The sequence below is a fragment of the Thunnus albacares genome, chromosome 6 (genome assembly GCF_914725855.1).
Source record: "Thunnus albacares chromosome 6, fThuAlb1.1, whole genome shotgun sequence".
Taxonomy (NCBI): Eukaryota; Metazoa; Chordata; class Actinopteri; order Scombriformes; family Scombridae; genus Thunnus; species Thunnus albacares.
The window spans coordinates 13,205,245-13,228,643 of NC_058111.1; the positions used below are offsets into that span (position 1 = coordinate 13,205,245).

Genomic DNA, 23,399 nt, shown 5'->3' on the forward strand with positions numbered 1-23,399 from the left:
TGCCTATGCAGCTGTTATGGTTTGATTCGTATTGACTGCGACATCAGTCAACTGCATTCATTTCTGAGATGTTTTGACAACACTGCATGCTGATACGGAGAAGATGTTGTCATGGTTGCACAGAAATTGTTTTTGAGACGTTATAGGTCATCCTCTGTCATGATATCAGTAAGCACAGTGGAGGGAAAGGGCAAAATATAATAGAACTTACTGGGTTGAGTATCCATTAAGAGGAACTCAAATAGAGAGCATAATGTCCGCTGTGCATCATTTGGATGGAATGGGAAATGTTAAATGGCCTCGTATTGACAGACACACTCTACCAGTATTCATTTTTATCACACACGCACACACACACACACACAGACACACACACATGTGTCCGCCGCTCACATTCACACACACACACACACATTTCCTCCTGCAGTCTCTGACTAATGAGGCCTAGGGCTGGAGATGGTTCCATCAAGGAACTTCCCCCTCTTTCTCTCTCGCTAACACACACACTCTCTCTTGCTCTCTCCTCTCTCAAACACGCACCTGATTGATAGCAGTGATTTGACTGAGAAAAGGGAAATGGGAAATTGAAAAATGGTTGAAGAAAATTGGAAACAACGTGCTGATTATAAACTCTGTGAGGAAACAAAAAGGCCTTCCCTCTGCCTTTTCTCTTAGCACCGAGGTAGCAGGTGTGTGTCTGACAGGTGTCTGATTGAGGCGCACAAAAGACATTACAACTGCAAACAAATGGACGTGTTTAGCGTCCCCGGATGCAGTTAACGTTTTGGGCTGATAGATGTGATTATGAGTATATGAGCAGAGGCAGCAAGAGAATGGGCACAGGTGTTGGGGAGAGAGGAACAGAAAAGGAGCCATGTTATTGTTGTGATGATAATAATCCATCTATACAATTAATGGTATGTCATCACCAAGGTCATCAGCCTTGGGGGATGTATTTAATATGTCTCATATTGTAATATTGGAGCCTCTCTGCTGTAGACAGATACACAGGAGGCAGAAGACCACACAGATTTATCATCACAGGAAAATAAAAAAAATGCATGAGTGTAAAAATGAGAGCAACAATCAGTGCGTTTTAAATTCACTGATTTACAAAATAACCTCAATTACCTCCATGCCATCGCCATTTATTTTGGTCTTTTCATGTTTATGTTCTCATGTTTCAGGATGAAAAACAATAGCACTTTTATAACAGCGGCATAAATTAGTGGCTACCTCCTTCTGAAAAGGCTTTGTGTATTCCATAAATGAGGGAGCGTCTTGGCTGAGGCCCCGGTGGTTTAATATTCTCTGAGAGCTTCCAGACAGTGAGTGGTGGTGCAGCAGCTGTCTCTTGACCCTGCCGGACCCCCACTTACCCCTCTGACCACCTCCTTTCCACTGGGCAGGCTGTGGTGATGACAAGCCTGTCAGAAGCTTCTCCTAATGTCCTAATTACCTCTCCCTCTCTCACAACCACACACACACACATATACACACTCACAGAAACGCTTGTGCAGATGTATGCACATTCATAGTGAGTAAGCAGATACGCTGGCAGACAGGCTAGAAAGCAAACACGCTACTGCTTCTGTGTACACTGCTCATGTGAGATTTCCTGGCAAGAGACCACACTATAGGTGAGGTGTTACAGCATCTCCAGAATGGCAAAAAAAAAAAAAACTCCTTCAAGACACTTTGGAGGCTTTGATTTGAAACATTCTGCGTGCGTTTTGATCCGGGCAGGGCTGTGTGTTGAATCAGAGCTTCAGTTTCTCTCCTGTGGTAACGAACACGGCGCACCTGCCACAACTTTCTTTTAAAAACTGAGACCGGGGCTGAAAAGAGGCTTCGCGGTGCCTGCTGTCTCTGAAGAGAAAAACACAAAAGATGCAGCGTCACCCGAAATAGACAATCTGAATGAGATATGATGTGTTACTTCGCCAGAGGTTGAGGTTTGCCTCTGCTTTAAGCAACTATCTGTCTCTGCTGGATGGTTTGGGTGCCTAGCACACTGTCACCGCTGCAGTTAAGTCCATGCTCAGTCAACCAGTCTTGTTAACATAACAGAGTGGATGATTGTGCCTGGTAGGAAAAGGAAATCATTGTACCTCCCAGGGAATGCAGTTGGTCGGTGATTTATAGACCTCTGAAGTCACTGCATTTGTCACAATCAGCATGACTTAATAGTGTGTTACTATAATGCTCTTCCTGCCTCATATTATGTTGATTTGAGACATCCTGCCTCGTAGAGTAGTCTTGTTTCATTATGTCAAATTGCCTTTTGATAGATGTGTCACCAGGATATTAAGCACCCGCTTCCTTCTTTATTTCACCTTTATTTTGCATTTTGATGCAGTTTATTTGTGTAACATGTCATGTCTGTCATGTGAGGCTGTGTGGAACAGCAGTCTGGCATCTACAGTAGCTAGAAATGTGTTCACTCTCTCCCTTTTTTGTTGACATGACTGCGAGAGCCGAACATTACCTGAGCTGTACAGAGTTGTCATTAAAGTGGCTGGTTGCTGTTCGCCGCCTTTTTTTTTTTTTTTTGTCAGCATTTTCATGTGTGTTGTGAGTGACAGGACCTAGTCACATACACCAAGATTACACACCTTGTTTTGTTTTCAAAGACGTGACTGATGCTGAAGTGTCTTAATTTTAGCCTTTTATTCATAACCATCTATTGTTATTTGTGTGCAATTGTAGATGCCCATAGCACTTTACTAAGAGGAGACAGGGCACCAAATTCAATATATCTGGTTTTATCTGCCAGCATTTCTGAAGGATTATCCTCTAATCTCTCAGAGTAAAAGCTGTATTCAGCTACATGTGTCCTCCTGGCTTTTCATGAGTACAACACAAACATCCAGGCCATAGATAGGAAGCTTACAAAGCATATTCCATTAACAGTAAGCAATTAACCACCTCTGAGGGGATATTTACTAAATCTCCTTTTTATTATTATTTTTATTATCATGCAGGAACACACTTTGCATCTCCTGTAAACCTACCTGATTAATATGTTTCAGTTGACTCTGCAGAGAATTAATCTGAATATTCCCAGTAGTGTTTACTGGTGATATCTTTGTTTCTCTCTATTTCTGATATCGCATTGACAGGCTGGTCTGGATTAAGCTTCACCTGAGAGTTGATAATAAAAGAAGCAGGTCAAGTGTGTGAATAAAATGCAACTAAATTACCGCTGTGACTAAAGAGTGCCCAAAAACTGCAATTTTTACAGTATGACAAAACAAGCCAATGGAGGCATCAGAACACGGTTTATTACAATAAAAGCCTCCACATTATGAGCATGGAAGTTCATTTTTGATCTTGAAAATTGTTAGACACTCCAGGAGTTTGCTCAGTTGCCATGAAGATGGATCTGTTCTGCACTTTTAGGACTTCTTGTTCATTTCTATCTTAACGTTAAGCGACCCCAATCCAGGTCAATTTACTAGCTTTTTCCAGGGCTTTTGACTTCATGTTGTAAACTGAAACTAATGATTATTTTCATGATGAATTCATCTGACCACTGTCTTGCTTAATCATCAATAACATGTCAGAAAATTATGAAAAAATGTCAAAGCTGATATATTAGTCTATTGGAATTCAGTCTGCTTTCATAGAAGACTAAATCCATGAAATAATTATATTTGATTTTTTGCTTTAAAAATCACTTAAATGATTAATCAGTTATCAAAATTGTTGCCTGATTAATTGTGTGTAGATTGACTAATTGGTTAATCATTTCAGCTCTAGTAAGGAGTTTGCTCAGTTGTCATGGAGATGGATCTGTTGAAATGCAGTCATTGCATATGCTGATAAAGACCGTGCGATATGGTTGAAACCTCCAGAAAATGCTAATAAGATTGTTTTGTCAAATCTTCAGTAATAGCTGCCATATACAAAGTAAAGGACATTTATATATTCTGTTTGTAGATAATATTTACATTATTTTAGGTGCATTAAAAATAACTATGCCTGACAACAAACACCAGCGTAAGTTGTCAGGGTGTTTTTTTCTTTTTCCCCTTGACATTTTAAGCTCTTTGATCGGTTTCTTTTGTAAAAATCCTGACCTCACAAGTCGTCTGTGTTTATTGGGTCCACTCTGCAGGAGCTCGCTTCTCCATCTGATTTCCTTGAAGAGAAAAAGTTTGAAGCCCACCTCTGATCCTTCTAATTAAATGAAAACACAGTGGGCTACACGCAGTAGGACGGCATCACGCCACACACACATGCAAAGGTAGCCAATGTGGATCTCTATGGGGAACTACTGAGTTCCAGTATACAGCCCTGTTGTGTCCTCTTATGCAGTGCGATCACACACTAGGTTGACATGCAACACGCTGCAGATCATGAGCATAAATAAGCAAGGGAATGTTTTACCTGAAAGGAAGAACATTAATTCAAAGGCATCACACTAGTACTGAGAAGAAATGTTGCCTCATTAGTGTTACCCCACTGCTTTTACTGAGCAGTAGCGATAGAGAGAGAGAGAGAGGCTATGTGCCACTCATACCACACAGACATTCAGTCTCCTGAGATCTTAGTTTGCCTCAGTGACTAAAAAAATAGTGCAGATTATTATGGATTTATTGGGGTGGCAATGGCTTGAACCCAGATGCCTGAATACCTGAACACTTAGAGCCTCACTTCTTATAGAAAACATAATGCACTGCAAGAATATGCCCTTTCAAATGTTCACAATGGGTGTGTTTCTAGCTGGAAATTTGGCATCACTGTAGGTGAAAAAGCGGGAAATGTTCCACTTTTCTCTCTCTGAACATAATACCGCTCATTGTACGGAACAGGAGGATGAGATTGGGATGAAAAGGAGAAGAGGTGACGAGACAAGGACAGACATTATTTGGAGGACGGTTGGCCTGCCTGCTCTCATCCCGTGTGATTGACAGATTGGTGCAATGGCTGCTACTCGCGCGAATGCCATCACACGCATTTCCCAAGAAATCTGTCTATCAGCACTGTCTAAGCAGAGCGACAGCCATGACATCTAATCACAGGCGAGCTGGCACCTCATAACTTCTACCTAATGTGCTGCAGGTACTGAGGAGAGAAGGGGAGCACAGCAGACACGGTGCCACCACAACGCTATTTATAGCCCCTTCAGAGGCCACCAGCAGGAAGTGGCTCATACTGAAGGGTTAGGGAAGGTGTCACTACACTATATCACATGTCTCTCTGTTTAGATATAGGTCTCTGTTGACAAGATTAAACACGGAGATGCCCTGGTATCATGGTGATACATTTTTCTGGGTTACACTCCTGACAAAGTAACATAAAATGAGGGCAGATCTACTACATATACAAGATGATAATGAGTCATTTACATAATGTTGCTACAACATTATAATTACCTGGCAATTAAAGCAGCTCAAAAGCCTCATTATGAGCTGTCCTAAGGGCTGGTTGGACTGGGACACATACGGTGTTGTAGTGAGGACAAACCCTTTCTTTAATTCCACAAAGCGACAAGGTGGGTGTTGTTCCAGACTGTTGGATCTGCAGAGCTAGCCTCTCGTTCTCTTCCCCTCTCTCTCTCTCTCTCTCTCTCTCTACCCTACCACTCCCCCCACTGCCCCCCCACACACACACCAGCATACCCACCCCCTCTTTCTCTTTTTCTTACCCCCTGATGGGGCTGAGATAAGACAACTGCCAGACCTACCATAAATTAGAATGCATTCCTGAGTTGAACCAACACTGTTGTGTTCGTTCTTTGAGCCCAAGTCTGAATTAATGTTAATTAAGTGTACAATCATTCAATAACCCAGCTAGTATTACCCAGCAGATGTTTTCTTGTAAGATGGTCCAACTCCCATGTCCATATGATATAAAATGAATGAATTAGCCATTCATAGATTTAATGCAGTTGTTACTGTGTGACCATACTGCCATTTATTGACTGTGGATAGCAAAATCTCTCCAACATTAAGTATATAAATATGTTGTGTAAGACTAGATTTTATTTTTATTGTGCGAGCAAATTAGTGTTGTTTAACCTCTTTGCAACTATTAGTGGTATTACAATCACCTTGACAGTTAATTAGTCATGAATTTCATGCTAAATGATTGAATGACATGCTGAAATAAGAACTGCTGCTATGCCTGTGTTTTCTGAATATTCTATACAATACACTATTAAATACAGTTTTATCACTGTTGATTGACCATAGTGAACAACTGAAGTATGTGAATTTTTGTGCGTAAATCTCAATTGAATTAATTCCCTAGAGTCAGGAAATATGAGATGCCATTTTAGTCACAGAGGATAAGCAGCCATTTTAGTTAGAAAAGTGCCAAACCACATTTTCCTTTGAGAATAAAGGAATGAATAGTCATTAGAGGTTTTGGTGCAAAGTGCCTTCTCCAGTACCAAAACTCCACCTAAAGTATGCACGCATTTTAATCTTTTTCTAAAACAAGCCTCAGCTTGTACCTCAGTCTCGAAATGAAGGAACAATTTCTTTTTTTCTTATTTTTGTACCGCAATAAGTCTCGTGTTTTTTTTAGTATTTTTGAAGTTTTGTCATCTGGCCAATAGAACTGCTACTGCTCCTCAAGTATAGTTCAGAAAGTTAGTGTAGCAGAAAGTTCTATTTGCCCACATCTAACTGCATCCCATGGAGTTGCCTGGGAGAAAACTCTGTACGAGAGACGCCACCACGGTGGAGTCCTGCAGGCCAACAGGCTTACGTCCTGACCACACTGCAGCGCATGTGCGTCACGGAACCTTACTTTTCATTTCAGTTATGTTAACAGGTTAGAGTAGCCAGAGTAGCCACACAGCCCACATGAGCCACGCATCTCACGTGCAGCTGCAGCGGCATGTCATCTAGAGATTTGACATCTCGCCTATTTTTTTCGCATGACACGTGCAGTTTTCAGCAAAAATAAACAGTGAAAATTGTCTGTTGATAGTCATATCAACATCATAGCAGCATCATTACACCTTTCACTATAGTTTCAGTGTCTATATCCGTAGAATATGTCACAGACACGAAAAACATATAAAGAGTCACCACTGTGGGTCAGCCTGCACGGTGTATGCTGAGGCAGGGTGGCTCTCTGGTGGGGAACTCCAACGCAGAGAGTCGGTGACACGCAGAGCTTCTTTTCTCGACTCCTGTCGCTCTCTGTGATATTAGTTCAAACCGGAACTCCTGCCTGTTGTTTTACCTGCTGCTTCCAGACAGAGATTTGGTGTTGTTGTTTTCCTTATTTGTTGTCAGTTTCCCTCCTGACAGTGGAGTTTATTGGAGTGTGTTTGACTCATTTGGGGAACTCGGTGTCGTCTGGAGGTATTTTCTTCACTTGGAGTGGTGACAGCGGGGGTTTAACTGGAGGAATAATCAATATAATCAATAAAAAAACCTGTCTAGTGTGAGGAGTGTATGTGGTCTTACTCAGAAGTAGCCCCAACCAGACCCCACCATGCTCAACAGAAAGAAAGCAGCTTTCACCGCACATATTTATTTATTTTTCACAATTTAGCACACACTTAACATTTTTCTGTCTTAACTAAATATAAATGAAATTTACAAAGAAATGATATGAAACATTCTATTATTGATGGCCATTATCAAAATTAAGCTCTATGTAGAAAGATAGGGCTGGTAGTAGCAGCGCTGCAGAAGCAACGCTGTCTGTGTGGACACCACACACGTGCCAGCAACAGCAGTTCAGCGACGCACACACACTGCTCAGGTAGAGGTAGGCAGTGTGTCCCAGGCCTTACACCTCGCTGGTAGGCCCCACTATCAGTCCCTCATTGCTCAGCGACCAACCATAGTTTGCAGAGTTGCCTGGGAGCTGAGCCTGCACCGAAGGCGCCCCGCGGAAGAACCATGCAGATCAACAGGCTTGCACGTTGCTGGTAGGCTGTGTGAGTGGACAGAGCATTGCACAACAGCTTCTGAATCAGCTGAAACAGACTCATCTCAATGCACCAACAAGTAGGAAAAATCCACATCCTTCTGTGATAAGAGTTGATGTCGAATAGAAATAATTCCCTTAGAGTTATTATTGCCCCTAGTGTCCCACCGTTTTTTGATAACTCATAACCACATAATTCAATTCACTATCGCCAAGTGCTCAGTTTATCTCACCATTTAGAATCTTTTATTCATTTGTTGTATTCTTTTCTTCCATTATGTACTCCTTATTAAAGGACCAGTGTGTAAGAATTAGTGGCATCTAGCGGAACAGACTTGGCAGAAATGGAATATAATATCCATAAATCTGTTTTAATTAGTGTATAAACCCATGAAGATAAGAATTGTTGTGTTTTCATTACCTTAGAATGAGCCTTATATATCTACATAGGGTGCGGGTCCCCTTTCACGGAGACCGCCATGACATTTAACTATAAATAAATGTCCTCATTTATTGGCAAGATGTCTGTATGTGTTCTTTTAAGCAGAAGACAGAGGTCCCTGTATTGGAAAGAATCACAACTCCTGGTTATGAGACTGTTTAATTTGGTATCTTTATTTCCCTTCAAATTGAAGGGTGGTGCGAGTGCAAAATCTAATCATCAAGCAGTAATATCGCTACAGTGTGCTCATTCAAGCTCGAGTTTCAGTCTGGCTATCAACCTCGATCACTCGCGGCTGCTTTTTGCTCAAATCGCTTTCAGCTGAAGCCAAATTTCCCCAGAAGCCTCATTATGTTGAATTATCACATAATAAAGACAAAGTTTTGACTGACACTTGAAGTTTTGGAGAAGCCGAGACTTAAACTGTGTGAGTTATTGTAGCAGGCTCCTGGACAATGTTCAAAATTTGTTTCCCATCGTGTGTGATTTGTCACTCACACTTTTTTGTCCTGAGGGAATTGCTGACATGTTGAAAATGCACAAAGGAGTATAACAAGGACATGTGTCATACCTTACATCCTTATTACACCAGCAATGACAAGTGAGACAAGCAGTCACTTCACCATACAGCAATGAAGCTCACATTGCTCACAGAGTAAAGAAGTCCAAAGTCTGTGCGAAATGTCAATATAATAAAAGATGGTGTGTGAAATATAAAAATGTAGATATGGATGTGCAGTAGAGGCCAGGAAAGGAGGTAGGTGTGTGATGGGGGTGGTGGGGGTTGTTTATGAATAGCAGACAATGAATGATGGAAGCTCTCCCGAGGGTACAGGCCCTGAGCAGTGCTGCAGGGACTTGGGAACACGCCAGTCTCCCATGCCCTGTGAGATGCCAGTTTGGGTGGGCACTGTTCCGAATGGGTGCTCTCTTCTCCAGGATACACCGCGGATCCCAGGGGAGTGTCTCCAGGCAGTGGCTGCTCCAGAGCAGGGCTAGCTGGAATCTAAATCAGGGAGCTGTGGGAGAAAACAAAGTCCACATATTCCCTCTGTTCTTCCATATTAATGTTACGCTCAGGGAAATGATTGAAGAGAGAAAAATGCCTCATTATGTTGGGATCGCACACACCTGTGGAAAAATAGGAAGGCTGGATTGTAAAAATTACTCATTATGACGTCTTTTGTATTTTTCTTAATTGGTGGAAAATTACACAAATAGCATAGCATATGGAGCTTGAATTTATTGAATTTCTGCACCCCTGTTTAGAAATTATGAATACATTTCTTGTTACCAATGAAATATGATACTCTGCTTGCATTCTGTCTGCTCACAACCTGTCTGTTTTCCTCTTTTCTGCTCTCGCCCATGCCTGCGCTGCAACAGGAGCTGCTGAAACCGTGACAGGTACTCTTTCTTTTTGCTACCTGCTGTTCATTTGGAAGTGCTTGCTTCTGTCTATCTGTGTCTGTTGACTGGCTGTCCATCCCAGTCTGTTCATCTGTGCATATTTACATGAATGGTTGGTTATGATGGCATTTTCTTTTTAGGAAGGAGGAGAGAGCTGCGCACATAACACAGATGCAGTATTCTCATTTTAAATTCCGTGAATCAACATTTCTCCACATGTAAGGGTAGATTTCGGTGTCAACTTGGTTGCAAGTTTAGTTTGTCTGTTGTTTTGACACATGTACTCCTTACACTTCACTAAAGTTACTCACAGATCCGCTCAAAGTCAGATGTTTATTTTAAAAATTTACTTATCATTCCAGTTCTTTGACAGCAGTATTTTTTCCTTTTATGTATCCTGGGAAAGCAAAAAGCTTTCTGTAGCAAAACATAAACCAAACAAATATCATACAATTGGTCAAAAAGTCTGTATCAAGCCAAAATAACAGACTGCCAACTAATGAGCTTTTTACTGAGGTCTAGACGACAATACAGGGTTGTCAAAGTACCAATGACAACCTTCAAACATATATTTTAACTATATTTTAAGCAAAAATAAACAAAGCTATTTCTCATGGAGCAAAACAACTGCTATCATATGGAATTATTCATAACAGTAAGATAAATCTTAAAACAACATTCAGCTTATATAACACTTATTGCCTCTGTCAGGAACCTGAGTTATGAGTGTGTAGCTACCTCCTCCTTCCTCTGATTTGTACCCAAAAAACTAACACCTCACTACAACAAGTAACACCTCAGTTCTTCATTGTGTTTTCTTTTGGACATGGTGTGAGCTCACTGTGAATTATCAAAAGTAATTATCTGGTTTTAGCTGTTATTGCTGATGCCAAGTTAGGATAAAAAGTAAGAAATCACATTACCATGAATGGTACTACTGTCTAGTCTTTTATTGTACAGGCGTTGAGGCCAAAAAATTGTAACTGTACCCCAAGGACTTGCAACACTTTTAACTGCACCCCTTATTTATGTATTTGTTACTTTATTACATTAGACATTCCTCCTTGCTAATTTTAGCTTGAAACGTGGTGCTTTTCCTAAAAAAATAATAATTAATAAAGTAAAACATTTAAAAGGGAGCAGTACACAATCCTTGGGAGACAGATATCACTTTCTAATTATGAAAGGTTTATATATCAATAAATGCCTAATAAGTTGTTAATAAATGGATTTTGGTCCAGAACTTTTCCAGAAGGTAAGTGGTCATACAGTCCAATCAGTCAAAGGCAACCTGGCAACCAAAAGTTGGTCTTATTAATTGCTTATAATTAGTCCATAAAGCTTAATAAATAATTTATTAACCATTACTTATGTCATTAGGTCCAACTTATAAACCATTCATAAAGGGAGCCTTTTTAGAGAGTGATACCCAATTATTTTATATAAGCCATCATTTCATGTATATCAGAAAAATGACACATATCTTGTCACATTTGAATCGGGGAAAGAGGAGAACATGTTTTTCTCAGGTCGAACTGCCTTATTTTCCAGTTGTTTTTCAGCATCATTATACAGTCGGTTACACAGAGCTTCTGAAAGACCTCGTCTTTGGTAGAAAGAAAAAAAAAAAAGATGGTCAAATTAGTGGGTATGAAATTTTTGAAACCTTCCCATGCAAAGGGTCTAGGAGAAATGGCACAGAGCTAATTATACCCTAAGACAGACTCCTTCTTACTTGTGAACATCCTTAAAACAGCATTTCATCATGAGGATCAGGGTTTAATGACTGAGCAGGATAAAGACACACAGCAGTAAAAAGGCAGCATCAGAGCGGGTGAGAGAGAAACTTTTATTGTTAATGACTGTCTATAGTCGTGGTTGTTCCTTGAAAGGACATGACTGCTGCAGACAGCGGTGACTCAAGGGAGAGGAATTGGGGGCTGGCTGTCCTGCTTTTTGCTGCCCCTTTCATGTCTTTTGATGTGAAAACAAGAGAGAAAAGTTCAAAGGGAGAGCCAACTTGATTCAAAAGGTGCCCGTCTTCAAACTTCTGATGGAGGAGCTGGTCTGATAATATTTCCTGATTTCGTCAACTTTTGTTAAAATTGGTTGGGGTTGGTGCTGTTTTGCATTTTGAGTACGGCTGATGAGCCGAGCCTCCATGCCAGACACTTGATGCCAGATTGTACATCCCCTCAGAGAGCGCACAGACTTTTGAAGGTCTGTATTTCCCTCTGACTGTTTCATTCAGTATGTTGTGATGCAGGAACAGGAGGGCAGCCATGTGTAGAGATACAGGCACTTTACTCTTCCAGACAGCTGCTGGAATGAGTGTGAATTTATCAGCCAGTCATCTGTGCCATGCCTCTGCCCACTCCCCCTCCATCCCCACCCACCACCCAGAATTAATGACTGCCTCTCCTCATTTGCACCCAATCATGACCAGGATGCCGAGGCAATTGAAAATGTTTACTCCAATTGCGAAAACCCTCCATGTTCCACAAAGTGGCCTGTTTTCACTTTGATGGGATTGCTAATCACAGCAATGTTATTTATTGGAGATGAGCCTAGGCTAGGATATTGGAGGGGGACCAACCTTGCTTGGGGCTGCTAAACCTTATGGATAATTTATCTATTGCATTCCCTTTCTCTCAGTCCAACAGATTGGGAGCAGAATAACCTTGCTTTGAGGCTGCTCTATGTTGCTGTTTTGACTGCCAAATATATTACTTTTATAGCGATGAAATAAAATAGACATCAAAACACTTCACATTGCTTTCACCTCATCTTCCGCAGTGCTTAGTACATGTATACAGCTTCAGCACACTTGATATCATTACAAACTTACACATTTCAGCACTTCAAATGGAGATTCTTTTGATTTGATACTCATGATTCAAGTATTCCACATTTTTTTTAAATTTTAGATGGTACACAACTTATGTATCTAGAAAGTAGTCATTCACTAATTCATGGGTTCAAACCCCTTGGCTACAGAAAAGTACTGAGCCTCATAACATTTGTTATCAGGCTGTGAGGAACCAATATGATTAAGGGGGGGGGAAAAAAAATTACTCTTTGATTGGGATTACAGGTTACTGGCTGCGATAGCAGAGTTAGTAAGGGTTTAGGGTAATGTTAGCGCTCTGTCCTGATCTTCATTGGATTTGAGGAAGTTTACGCTTGAGCTACCTCAGCTAACAAGTTGTGTTTGAAAAACACATTGATTGATCCTCATCCTAAAAGGCTCTTTTCGTAAGGTTAAAAGTGAAATTTACTTTTGGAAAATAAGAACTATTTCGTGTAAATTTTTCTTGCTATGTTATAATGAAATACCAGTCTAATTTTATGTGTTTTTACTTATTATATACTTATTTAATACTTGGCCTAACTGGCTACACTGCAAGAACAATGCTGTTTCTTAATTTCCACGTCTTCTAATGTACGTGGATCATCAACCGACCTTTTGCCTGGAACATTTTTAGCGTCAGCCTTTTAGCACAATATCATGTATGTAACCATTAAGTGCATATTTAAGACTTTTTTTATAGTGATATCTTTTTAAATGATTCAGCTTGAAACATGAAAAAGTCATCCAGAGACAGAGTTGTCAACTGACTAATGGAGCGAATGTTTGCTTAATTAGCTAGCTAGCAATAACTGATCAAATATGCTAGTGACAGTTTTGTTATGTCAGCCAGCAAAACTGACCACATAGAAATTAGAAACCTGTGTCTGTCTACCTCCGACTGAAATCAAGGAATCGTTGTTTCAAAAATTACTAAGAATTTCAATGGTAAATTGATGGACTTTCTACGGTCAGTGCTGCATCTTTCCTCATCACCCCCTGTAAGTCTACAACAACAGGATATTGATTTTGAACTAAAGTAAGTCATCAAAATTTAGGGTCATGGGTCTATCATCGCCCACTTACCGACTGGATCTGCATGTGCTGTGTTTCTCTTACTGTTGCAACTGAACAGCAAAAATTAATAAAAATATTTAGAGTTTGAGAGGGAGTTTCTACAGCAGAGGAAAGGGAGATAAAAGGCCTAACGTGTGTGTTATAGCATCCAAACAAAGTTCTATTTCAGATGTGGTGTGCACCACCAGTCCATTGTCTGCAGATGCATAAAACATTGTTAGTGTAAGAAATTTGCAAAAAAAAACCCAAAACAAAACAAAAAAACAACAACCCTGTATTTATTTTTATAAATACAGGTACTGGCTGTCAGGAGGTATTACCATGTATATTCTTGTCTATAGTAAACACTGAACAAGACTTCTCCAATTTATGTCTGTCCTTTTTGACAATTTATAATTAACAGTATGTCAATAAGCATTAACTATATATATCTATACTATATCTATAACAAATACACAGGACACCACATGCGTAGGAGACCACCTCTGTCTAAGACACAAGAAGCCTTCCTTCTGCTGGGGTTCAAATCCTTTTATTTGCTAGACAGGCAAAACATTGTGTTAGAAGCAAACATATACCATGATCTTACCATGACAGCAGTTTAATATTGGAGAGTTCATCCTGTCAAAATATATGTATTCAAGTTAGAGGTACATGTAGCTAGATGTCCAGATCTCCCAAACTTAAACTTGACAATAAATGGAAATCTGTTGATACAGATAGATATGGAAAAGTAAATACTACTACTATACTAAATAAGCATCTCTAACAGGCTGCAGTGTGTATTTTTTGAACATGATCTGTGTCTGTTTTCACTTATTACCTTCCTTTTGTCCTGAGCCATGAGCCCTGGCAACAGAGTGGAATGAAATGGGTAGTTCATTGCATCAGACAGGTCTGAGGAGCTTTCCTCCACAGGAGGTTAATTTCTTATTGCTTGCCGCATTCACAGAGTTCATTTTGAATCATGTTAGTTTGGCTGTCTATTCCCATTATCACTATCTGAAAATGCAGGTGTTTTTTTTCCTCCACTTTGTAAATGTCAGAATGCAATAGAGGTATCTGACAACTCGGGCATGCAAATGTGCTTTTGATGTTTTCGTGGGGCTGTGGCTGAGAGTGTTGTTCCTCTGCTGGTGTGAATCTGAGGCATTAAAACGTATTATCCATTCTCCTTACGTTTTTTTGGCTCCTGCCAGATAAATATAGCACAAGGTGACTTTTGATTCTCTTCCTCTTTCTCTTGGAAGATGGGGGAAATAAAACAGGCTTTTTGTGTGGGGGGTTTTGGTGTGAGGTGTAAGTCACAACGACAAGGGTCCAGGGCCTGTCTGTGGCAACAATTCCAATGTACAGAAAGTGACTCAAATGATTACAGCACTTTTATTCCCCGAGATACAGAACAGAACCGCTGAGCACACTGAGCACACATTGGTCACATGGAACCTCAGATGGAGGGCTCTGATAAAGCTTAACCAAAAACAGCATCCAGCTTGGCTCATCTCTCTGTTCCCTCTCCCTCTCTGTTTAACTCCCCCTTTCTTCCACCCGTCCTCCACCCCGCCCATATATACTATTTGCCACTTTCTTACACTCTTTCTTTGTCTCTTTTTCTTCCTACCCTCTCCTCTCTCCCTACCTTCGTGGGCAGCAGAGCTTACAGCCCATCTGGCACTGACTCACAGGGCCCACTCTGAGCTGGGGGAGATCAATAGTGACAAACATTGCACATGGCTCTTATATTAAAAGGATTAGACATGGCTGCAAACAGACAATCTACACGGCCTATTCACATATCTTTACACTGTGCATGTGTTGACATGCAGTCCCTGTAGTATGAAATATAAATATTTGATAGGCTCTAAATATCCAGACAGGAGTGCTTGTCTCCCATTTTAAATTTCATTTTCCCTTCTGTATTTGTCTGTTTCGTGAAGTCGAAGGTCAAAACCTGGCGACTGACAATGTGTCGGTGATTGAGGGGGAAATGGCCACCATCAGCTGCAGAGTGAAGAACAACGACGACTCCGTCATCCAGCTGCTCAACCCCAACAGACAGACTATCTACTTCAAAGATGTGAGACGTAAGTGCTTGTGCCTCAGACACAATGTTGGTGTCATGAAGTAAACATGATGTCTTAAAATGTAAATATGTACATTGAGAGAAATTGAGAGAAATATCCTTTTCCACCATAGATGAATTGTATAAAATCATGACTTAAGTTTTATGAAAAAGAATGATATTTTCCTTACTTTTTAGGTTTAATCCCTGCCTCATACCAATGATATCATAGTTTTGGGCATTGTTCCTATGGATAATGATAACATTTTCCTTACCAACTACATTGCAGAGATATAGGGATGCTAAATATGAAAATGAAAGCAAACATTTAAGTTATCACCAAAACTGTATGTTGTACACATCCATTCCATTTAATCATTACATTCACAATATTTACTGTAGTTGTGCATGCACACCTTTTAAAAAATGCAACAAAAAGAATTTAGCCATGAATTTGAATTCTTAGTCCTTTTTTAATCATTAGCCATGCCCAAAGCCTTTCCCACGACTAAATAACATTATTTACTTATGTTGTCTACACCAGACTAACTTTTACTAACCCAAACTAGAGCTGAAACAATCAGTTGGTAAATCAACATAAAATTAAGCAAAAATTACTATGACAATCAATTAATTGTTTTTGAAATACCAAACATGAGCTGGTTTGATCTTCTTCAGGGTTAAGATTTGCTGCTTTTACTTGTCATAAACTATAGTAAAATGCACATTTTTGGGTTTTTGACACTTGGTCAGACAAAACAACTTTGGGCTCTGCCAAATTGTTTTTCAATGCTTCCTGGCATTTTATAGACCAAGAAAATAATAATTGGCAGATAAATCAATTAATTCAAAGTTACTGTCTTTAGTGCCAAATTCCCTCTTTTTTGTCATAATCCTTCCACTGCAACTGAACAACACAAAGAGGAAAGTTTAAACTAAAAAGAGAAATTATCTTCAGATAAACTTTTAAGCACGTTTGCATGCATTTGCATGTTTCGAGTACTGTGGATTTTGTCCCCCATTACTTATTGTAAGCACGATCCTCTGACGGTCAGTATGAACAGGAGGAATGATTACAGCAAGCAAAACCTGTTTCAATATTCATATGAGCATCTGACTATTGTTTGGAGACAGACTTGAAAAATTGTCAACGTATCCTTTCATTTTTCACAGGAAAAGCTTGTGAAAATGGCATAGCTCTTATTGCATCTCAAAATCCAGTTTGTGGTTGAAGAGCATATTCCTCACGTCATTGTGTCCACAACATGCAGTTTGCATTTCAGACTATGTGAATTTGTGTTGCACAAGAAGAGCTGCCACCACACTGTTAATCATAGAATTCTTATGTTCAAGTTATCTAGCTTCAATTTTCCTTCAGATCCACTTAAATGGATAGAATCATATCTGTTAAAATGATCTCTGTCTGAGTAGAGAATCATCAATCAAATGCCCTGCATCTGTCCACACGTGTCCCACAAGGATCTACCCTGCTATTTACATGATATATCAATGATTTTCCATCTGTATATCCTGACATCAACATCTAAATGTATGCAGATGACATTGTAATTTATGTAAGTGGTAGCAGTATGACACAAGTTGCTCATGAACTCACAAACTCCATGGTTAAAGCACATGCTGTTTGCAACTAAATGTGTCTAAAACAGTATACATGTTTTTCACAAAGACAAACAGTTCTAGTGTAGAGCCAGATGTCTTTGTATCAGGGGAGAGGCTACAGGTCGTATCTGAATGCAAGTACCTCAGAGTTCTGATTGATTCCAAACTTTCTTTCAAGGCTCAGGTGAAAAAGGTCTGTAACCGGGTCAAATTCAATCTTTCAGATTTCAGGTTCATTCAAGATTACATGTCAACAGAGGCGGCTAAGATTCTATGGTCATTTCCGATCACTACTCTAAAACCATTACAGTCTTTGTATAAAAAAACACTTAAAATCCTTGACAAGAAATCGGTACATTGTCATCATTGCCCAATATTTAAAAAAATATATCTTGCAGAGTTGGGACAACATGCTTAAATATGTAGATGTTTGTCTTATGTACAAGATTATATATTGCTTGACTTCTCCTCCACTCAGACAGTTTGTCAACATAGGAACAACAACAACAACATATTGGTTCACAAAAGGTGCAGCAAGAGGGGATTGCATTACCCCACTCAGGAAAAGTGCTTTCAGTCAGTCTACATTCTCTGTTAAAGCTGCACTATAATGGAACTCCATCCCAGCAACTACTGGAGACCTGGACACATACGGTTTATTTAGAGCTCATTTAAAGAAATGGTTAATTAGTATTCAGCTCTGTCAGCACTAAAACTCAATTGCATTTTACTGTCCTCAGTATGTCTGTGCTGAACTTCCCTTACTGTCTGCTGTCTTTCTGTCTTGCTATCGCCAGTCTGCCCTCAGATACCTGCATGTCTTATTGTGGTCTTGCCATTATTGGGTCAGACTGATTTGTGTATTTTACAGTGTGTACTGTGCATGCTTTTTATGTTGGTGCTTCTGCTTTGCATGTTTCAGTTAGTTTCTAACAATGCAGCACATTGTGGTCTTATTTGGTCCATATGTCTACTAAAATTAATGTCCCTCATTTTATTGTTTTGCATGTCTTCTATTATGAGCTTCTGTGTTGCATGTTTTAAATAGTACCTGATAATGTAGTATAAGGTTGTCCTTAATGATGTTTTTTTTTAACATTAATATTCTCTTTTCTTTTTATTATTTGTTCTGCATGCTTATAAATGATCTCAATAACTTTGTAATTTCAACCTTATATTCTGTTTTTAGGGTGACTCTGTAGCATCTGTCCAGGGACCACAGATGAAAAATAGCCTCTTGGCTAACTCTTGTGCATTTACAGCAATGTTTATCATTGTGCACTGACCCTGTTAAATAAACCAACAAAAAATAAAATAAATAAATTAATAACCAGTATATTTTTTCTTAGACATTTGATTTTGAGTTGGTTTCATATTTCAAGGCTTTCTGTACTAGAAGCATCTCTCTAGTTTTAACATTACATTCAAGGTATCAGATATCACTACAAGATCAGCCCTAGCTTTGGGCTAGATCATCTGTGCAAACGTGATTCCATCTGTCCTTGACTTTTTGGCTCTTTAACACAAGTCATTAAGCTCAGATTGTGGCAAGATTAATATGAGATAATTCTCAGTGCTACCATAATGGGAATACTTTTGTGTCCTTGTCACTGTTCGATTTTACGATAATCTCTTAGATTAGGATATTGAACATTATGATTATGCATGAGCATATGGGCTACTTCTACTTTGAACCAAGTTTTTGTCTCTGCTGTTTTACTTGTTTGTATCTGGGATCTGAGCCAAGATTCAAGGTGAACGAGAAACACCCTTCATTTCAGTTTATATTGCATCCCAGCTGTTATTTCACAAGTCTAGGTAGCGAGATGTGTGTTCCATTTTCTCACTTGCGAAGAGCATCGGGGGAGTTTGAGTACACATCTTCGTCATATTTGTACAAAATACCCAAAGCTGCCTGAGAATATGGCAGAAAATAATGGATTGATATAAAGCACAGGTCATGTTGTGCTCTACATCTTAAAAAATATGTATTCTGACATCAAAGAGTAGATAGGGACTGAGGATCATTTCAGTTTATAAAAACAACTAAATAAATAATTAGCTGTTACATCTAGGAAGCAATCAATATTAGCTCTGCACTGTCAAGGAAATCTTCCCGTGAGGTTAAGACAACCTTTTCCTCTTCACTCATTATTGAGCCACTCCACGTGGGCTTGTAAACATGTCATTTTCTCTGCTTTAGTCAATGTTGTGCCATGTCAATTACAAAACATAAAAGGTTTTGTTTATCTGCAATTAGATCTGAATTTGTGTCAGATTTCTGACAGGTGGCTAGACTGTTATTGGGCAGCTGCTGCTGTGTGTTTGTGTTCCCTGTAATGGGGTCTGGTGAACCCCATGGCAGCACTATTCTAGGCCCTGTTCCTAAAGGATTGCTGGTTCTGTGGGGACCCCCCTCAGACAGTGGCATTGTTACCTGTCAACGGGGCCGCTCTACACAGTGGCAGATCTTTGTATACAAGGAAGTAAACAGCAGCGACATAGAGACACACCAGGAGCTACAAGAACAGCAGCTAGAAGTGAAGCGGCAGCCACAGAAACAGATATGCACACAAATACAAAAACGATAAGGGCTTTACAGTAGCAGTGAAGGGTAAATAAACGAATTTCTGTTGCAGCAAATAAAGATGAATTATGTCATAGGTAGAGGCAGAGCGAGTCTTGTTGGGATGAGCCAGTTATTCTGCTAGATATATATGCAAAATGACATGCAATTTGGCAGAGTTACCATCTGAAATGGGAAAAATTAGCCTTTATCAGCGAAGGTGGACCTCTATGGATGGGGATGCAATATCACCCCATTATTTATTCGCTGCAGCTTTCCTCAAGATTTGTCTGACTTTGTATCATAAAGGTTTAATGTTAAAAGTGATATTCTAACAAAATACTTACCCCCTATAGGTTGGATGCCTGAAAACCTGTTTTCAAATCTTAAGTATTTCTCTGTTCTCTAACATTAAATAGTCATGACTAAATAAGAAATAGTCCGTTCAATCAAGTTCGGAAAAAAACATCCTTAATAGTTAGGAGTTTCAGAATTGATTGACAGCACTGGCAAAATCAGCAAACAACCAGCAACTGTGATTGGACATTCACACATCTCATCTCTATCAGCATTTTCAAACTTGAGTCCTGCACACTTCAAACCTGTGAAAATAGCAAGAACAAAACAAGAACTGTTCGAACTTTGGCAGAAAATATTCTGTTCATTTAGGACACTATTGACCATTGAAAGAAGCTGATTAGGAAAATACATTTTCAGGGCCTTTAAAAGGTGCATGTTAAAAGTTAACTCATGAAATAAGTCAACATGAGTTCACACCATTACTATTGATTGTGATAACACATGGTGAAAACACAAATTTTCACTTCTTTATCCATCCATATGCTCTTTAAAATAAAAAAACTAAATCTGGCAAGATACACTTCTAGTCTGGGATCTTTGGCAGCAATTTTAATAATCTATTAATCTTGTAAGTCCTTTTTAAAGCAGAAATGCCAAAAATTAACTGGCTGCAGCCTCTCAAATCTGAATATTTTCTCCTTTTGGTTTTCTTATATAAGAATAAACTGAATACGTGTGGATTTTAGAGTGTTTGTTGGCCAAAACAAAGTAGTTGAATATGTCAACTTGCACTCCAGAAATTCTGATGGGTATAATTCTCAACAGATGTTTTATTCACCAAATTATTAATCTAGAAAATAATTCGCACATTAATAATTATGAAAATGATAACTACTAGTTGCAGCCCAAATATGTATAGCCATGTTGGTGCAAATATTCCCAAACACTAACTAATAAACACTACATACTGTTTACCCTCCATGCTCTTGTGTAAGCAGTTATGAAACTACCTCGTTTAAACTACATTCAGCGTCTCAGAAGTGAAGGATTTCCCTCCCAAGCAGGTGCTGTGACTCTCAAAGTGCATCAGTGTCATTGTTTCCCTTTGAGGAGAGACTTCCAAAGAGCTCTCAAATTATATTGGGGATGAGATTTCATGTTGACACTGCCCCGAGACCTTGGGTAATGATCATGATGCTAAGTGTAAAGCCTGACGGGAATAACAAACTCCCGGTGCTTTAAACAGGGACTGAATAGAGTTTGTTAGCTCGACAGATGCAGAGAGGACTTGATAAAGAAGGCAGGTCAAAACATCAAAAGGGCTCCCAATCAAATCAGCCAAAGCTGTTTATGTAAAAGAGTGCTCAGGGATGAGGGCTGACTCAAATGAAGAGCAGAGTGAAGATGGCTAACCTAGTTTGAAGACATTAAAATAAAATTCAGCCAATCTATACTGGCATTACTATATACAGATTCTAGGCTAATTTTGATTTAGAGTTTCAGGCCCCTCTCTACCTCTGCACTGTGATTTAATTCATTATGTATGTTTGAATGCCTCCTCCTTTTTCTGGAATATGAGAGTTTGATGCATCCATCCATGACCAGCAGCAGCCCATTTTAAGAGTTCCTAGCTTGTTAGGGGTCCTCATGAGCACTCTTCACACTTTCCTGTCTTTGCGAGTGCTCCGTGGACTGTAAAGCTACTTTATGAATCAACTTGTATGAATCATTTTTGAAACTCACTTTTCTTTTACTCAATTAAGGAGAAAGCCCACAAAAGGGCAGCACTCTCCCTCCACGCTCCCTCCCTCCCCTCCATCTCTGTCTCATTTTCTCCTTTGTCTTCCTCCATCCCCTCTCTCATTCTTGCCCCTCTCCCCTTCCCATCCCCCCTTCCAATCCCTTTCCCTCCCTCACTCCATGTCTCACGTTTGTGTCCCTGTACTCTGTATCCTCACTGTCTCTGTCTCACATGTATCCCCACAGCTCTGAAGGACAGCCGGTTCCAGCTGGTGAATTTCTCTGACAACGAACTGCGGGTGTCTCTGTCCAATGTGTCACTCTCCGATGAGGGACGCTATGTGTGCCAGCTCTACACAGATCCTCCTCAGGAAGCCTACGCAGACATCACTGTCCTGGGTAGGTGTGAGGGTTTCATGTGTGAAGTTCACATAACACACATATGTGTTCACACCCCTCCTCACACACCCACACACTTTTATTGTATTCTGCTCCATTATAGATAGTGAATATGATATAATAGTAATATTTGATCCTGTTATCTTTAGCAACTGAAACAAAATGTCAGCCAATTAGGCTCTCGCGGTGCTCAACAGCATAACGAAAAGGAGCAGATGCTGAAACTGATGGCTCAGACCGCGTTGGTTTTGGCAGCTGTGTTGACTCTGTGAATCCCAGTGAATGTTGACTTGGCTTCTCGAAACGATTCCCTATTGAGAGTCAGCTGTGCCACACTTTGATGCTTTGGAGTGAAATTACTCTAGTTAAGCTTTATTATACATGCAGACATCCTGGGAGATTGAAAGGAATTAAAAGCACTTTAAAGTAATTACTCTAGTTGTACAATTGAAACCTAGCTTCAGTATTTCTGAACCAAGGGTTGCATTGAAGAGTCCTTGAAGTGAACACCCCACTGACTTTTGGCTTTCAAGTGAGTTCAGCAAGTTTTCCGCGATGACTAGTGCGAGGGATGAAGGACAACTGTGCCTTATCCTACTTTGAGTAGATGCTACCATGTTTTACCACATAAGCTTACAGTATGAAACTTTAGCATAGTAGAATACTGAGCTTCATACAAGGACAGTTTTTTAGTCTTATTGTAAATGTCTTACTTCTGTGAGTCTTCCAAATGGGATTCAGCAAACTCTCTTACTGTAACTGCACAACCTGTTCGCAAAATCCCTCTTCTGAACCACCTGTTCAAGAGAAGGTGTGCATTAATGAGATGTGATCATTAGCATAATCAACGCCCCCATATTGCAATAGAAGCCTCTGTGGGCAAGTTTCATTCACAAAAATTAAAGTAAAAAGAAAAATGAAGATTTGAGTTGAGCTTCAAGTCCTGCTGTTGGAAATCAGCAGACAAATAGATACAGACACATTTAGCGTCAGTATTACTGTCGGAATGAATGAGAATGCACATTGCACTGATATG

The 23,399-nt window shown here is 39.7% G+C and overlaps 1 protein-coding gene across 3 annotated transcripts in view; it reads left to right on the forward strand.

Moving 5' to 3' along the window:
- cadm1b (cell adhesion molecule 1b) overlaps positions 1-23,399 on the forward strand; it is a 148,279-nt gene that overhangs the window by 96,102 nt on the left and 28,778 nt on the right. For 2 of the 3 annotated variants that reach the window (XM_044355352.1, XM_044355354.1), the window contains exons 2-4: positions 9,728-9,748; positions 15,614-15,760; positions 22,211-22,363. In XM_044355352.1, coding sequence (XP_044211287.1) covers positions 9,728-9,748; positions 15,614-15,760; positions 22,211-22,363 — 321 coding nt within the window. The remainder of the gene's footprint in view (positions 1-9,727; positions 9,749-15,613; positions 15,761-22,210; positions 22,364-23,399) is intronic. The other variant, XM_044355353.1, reaches the window with a different exon arrangement.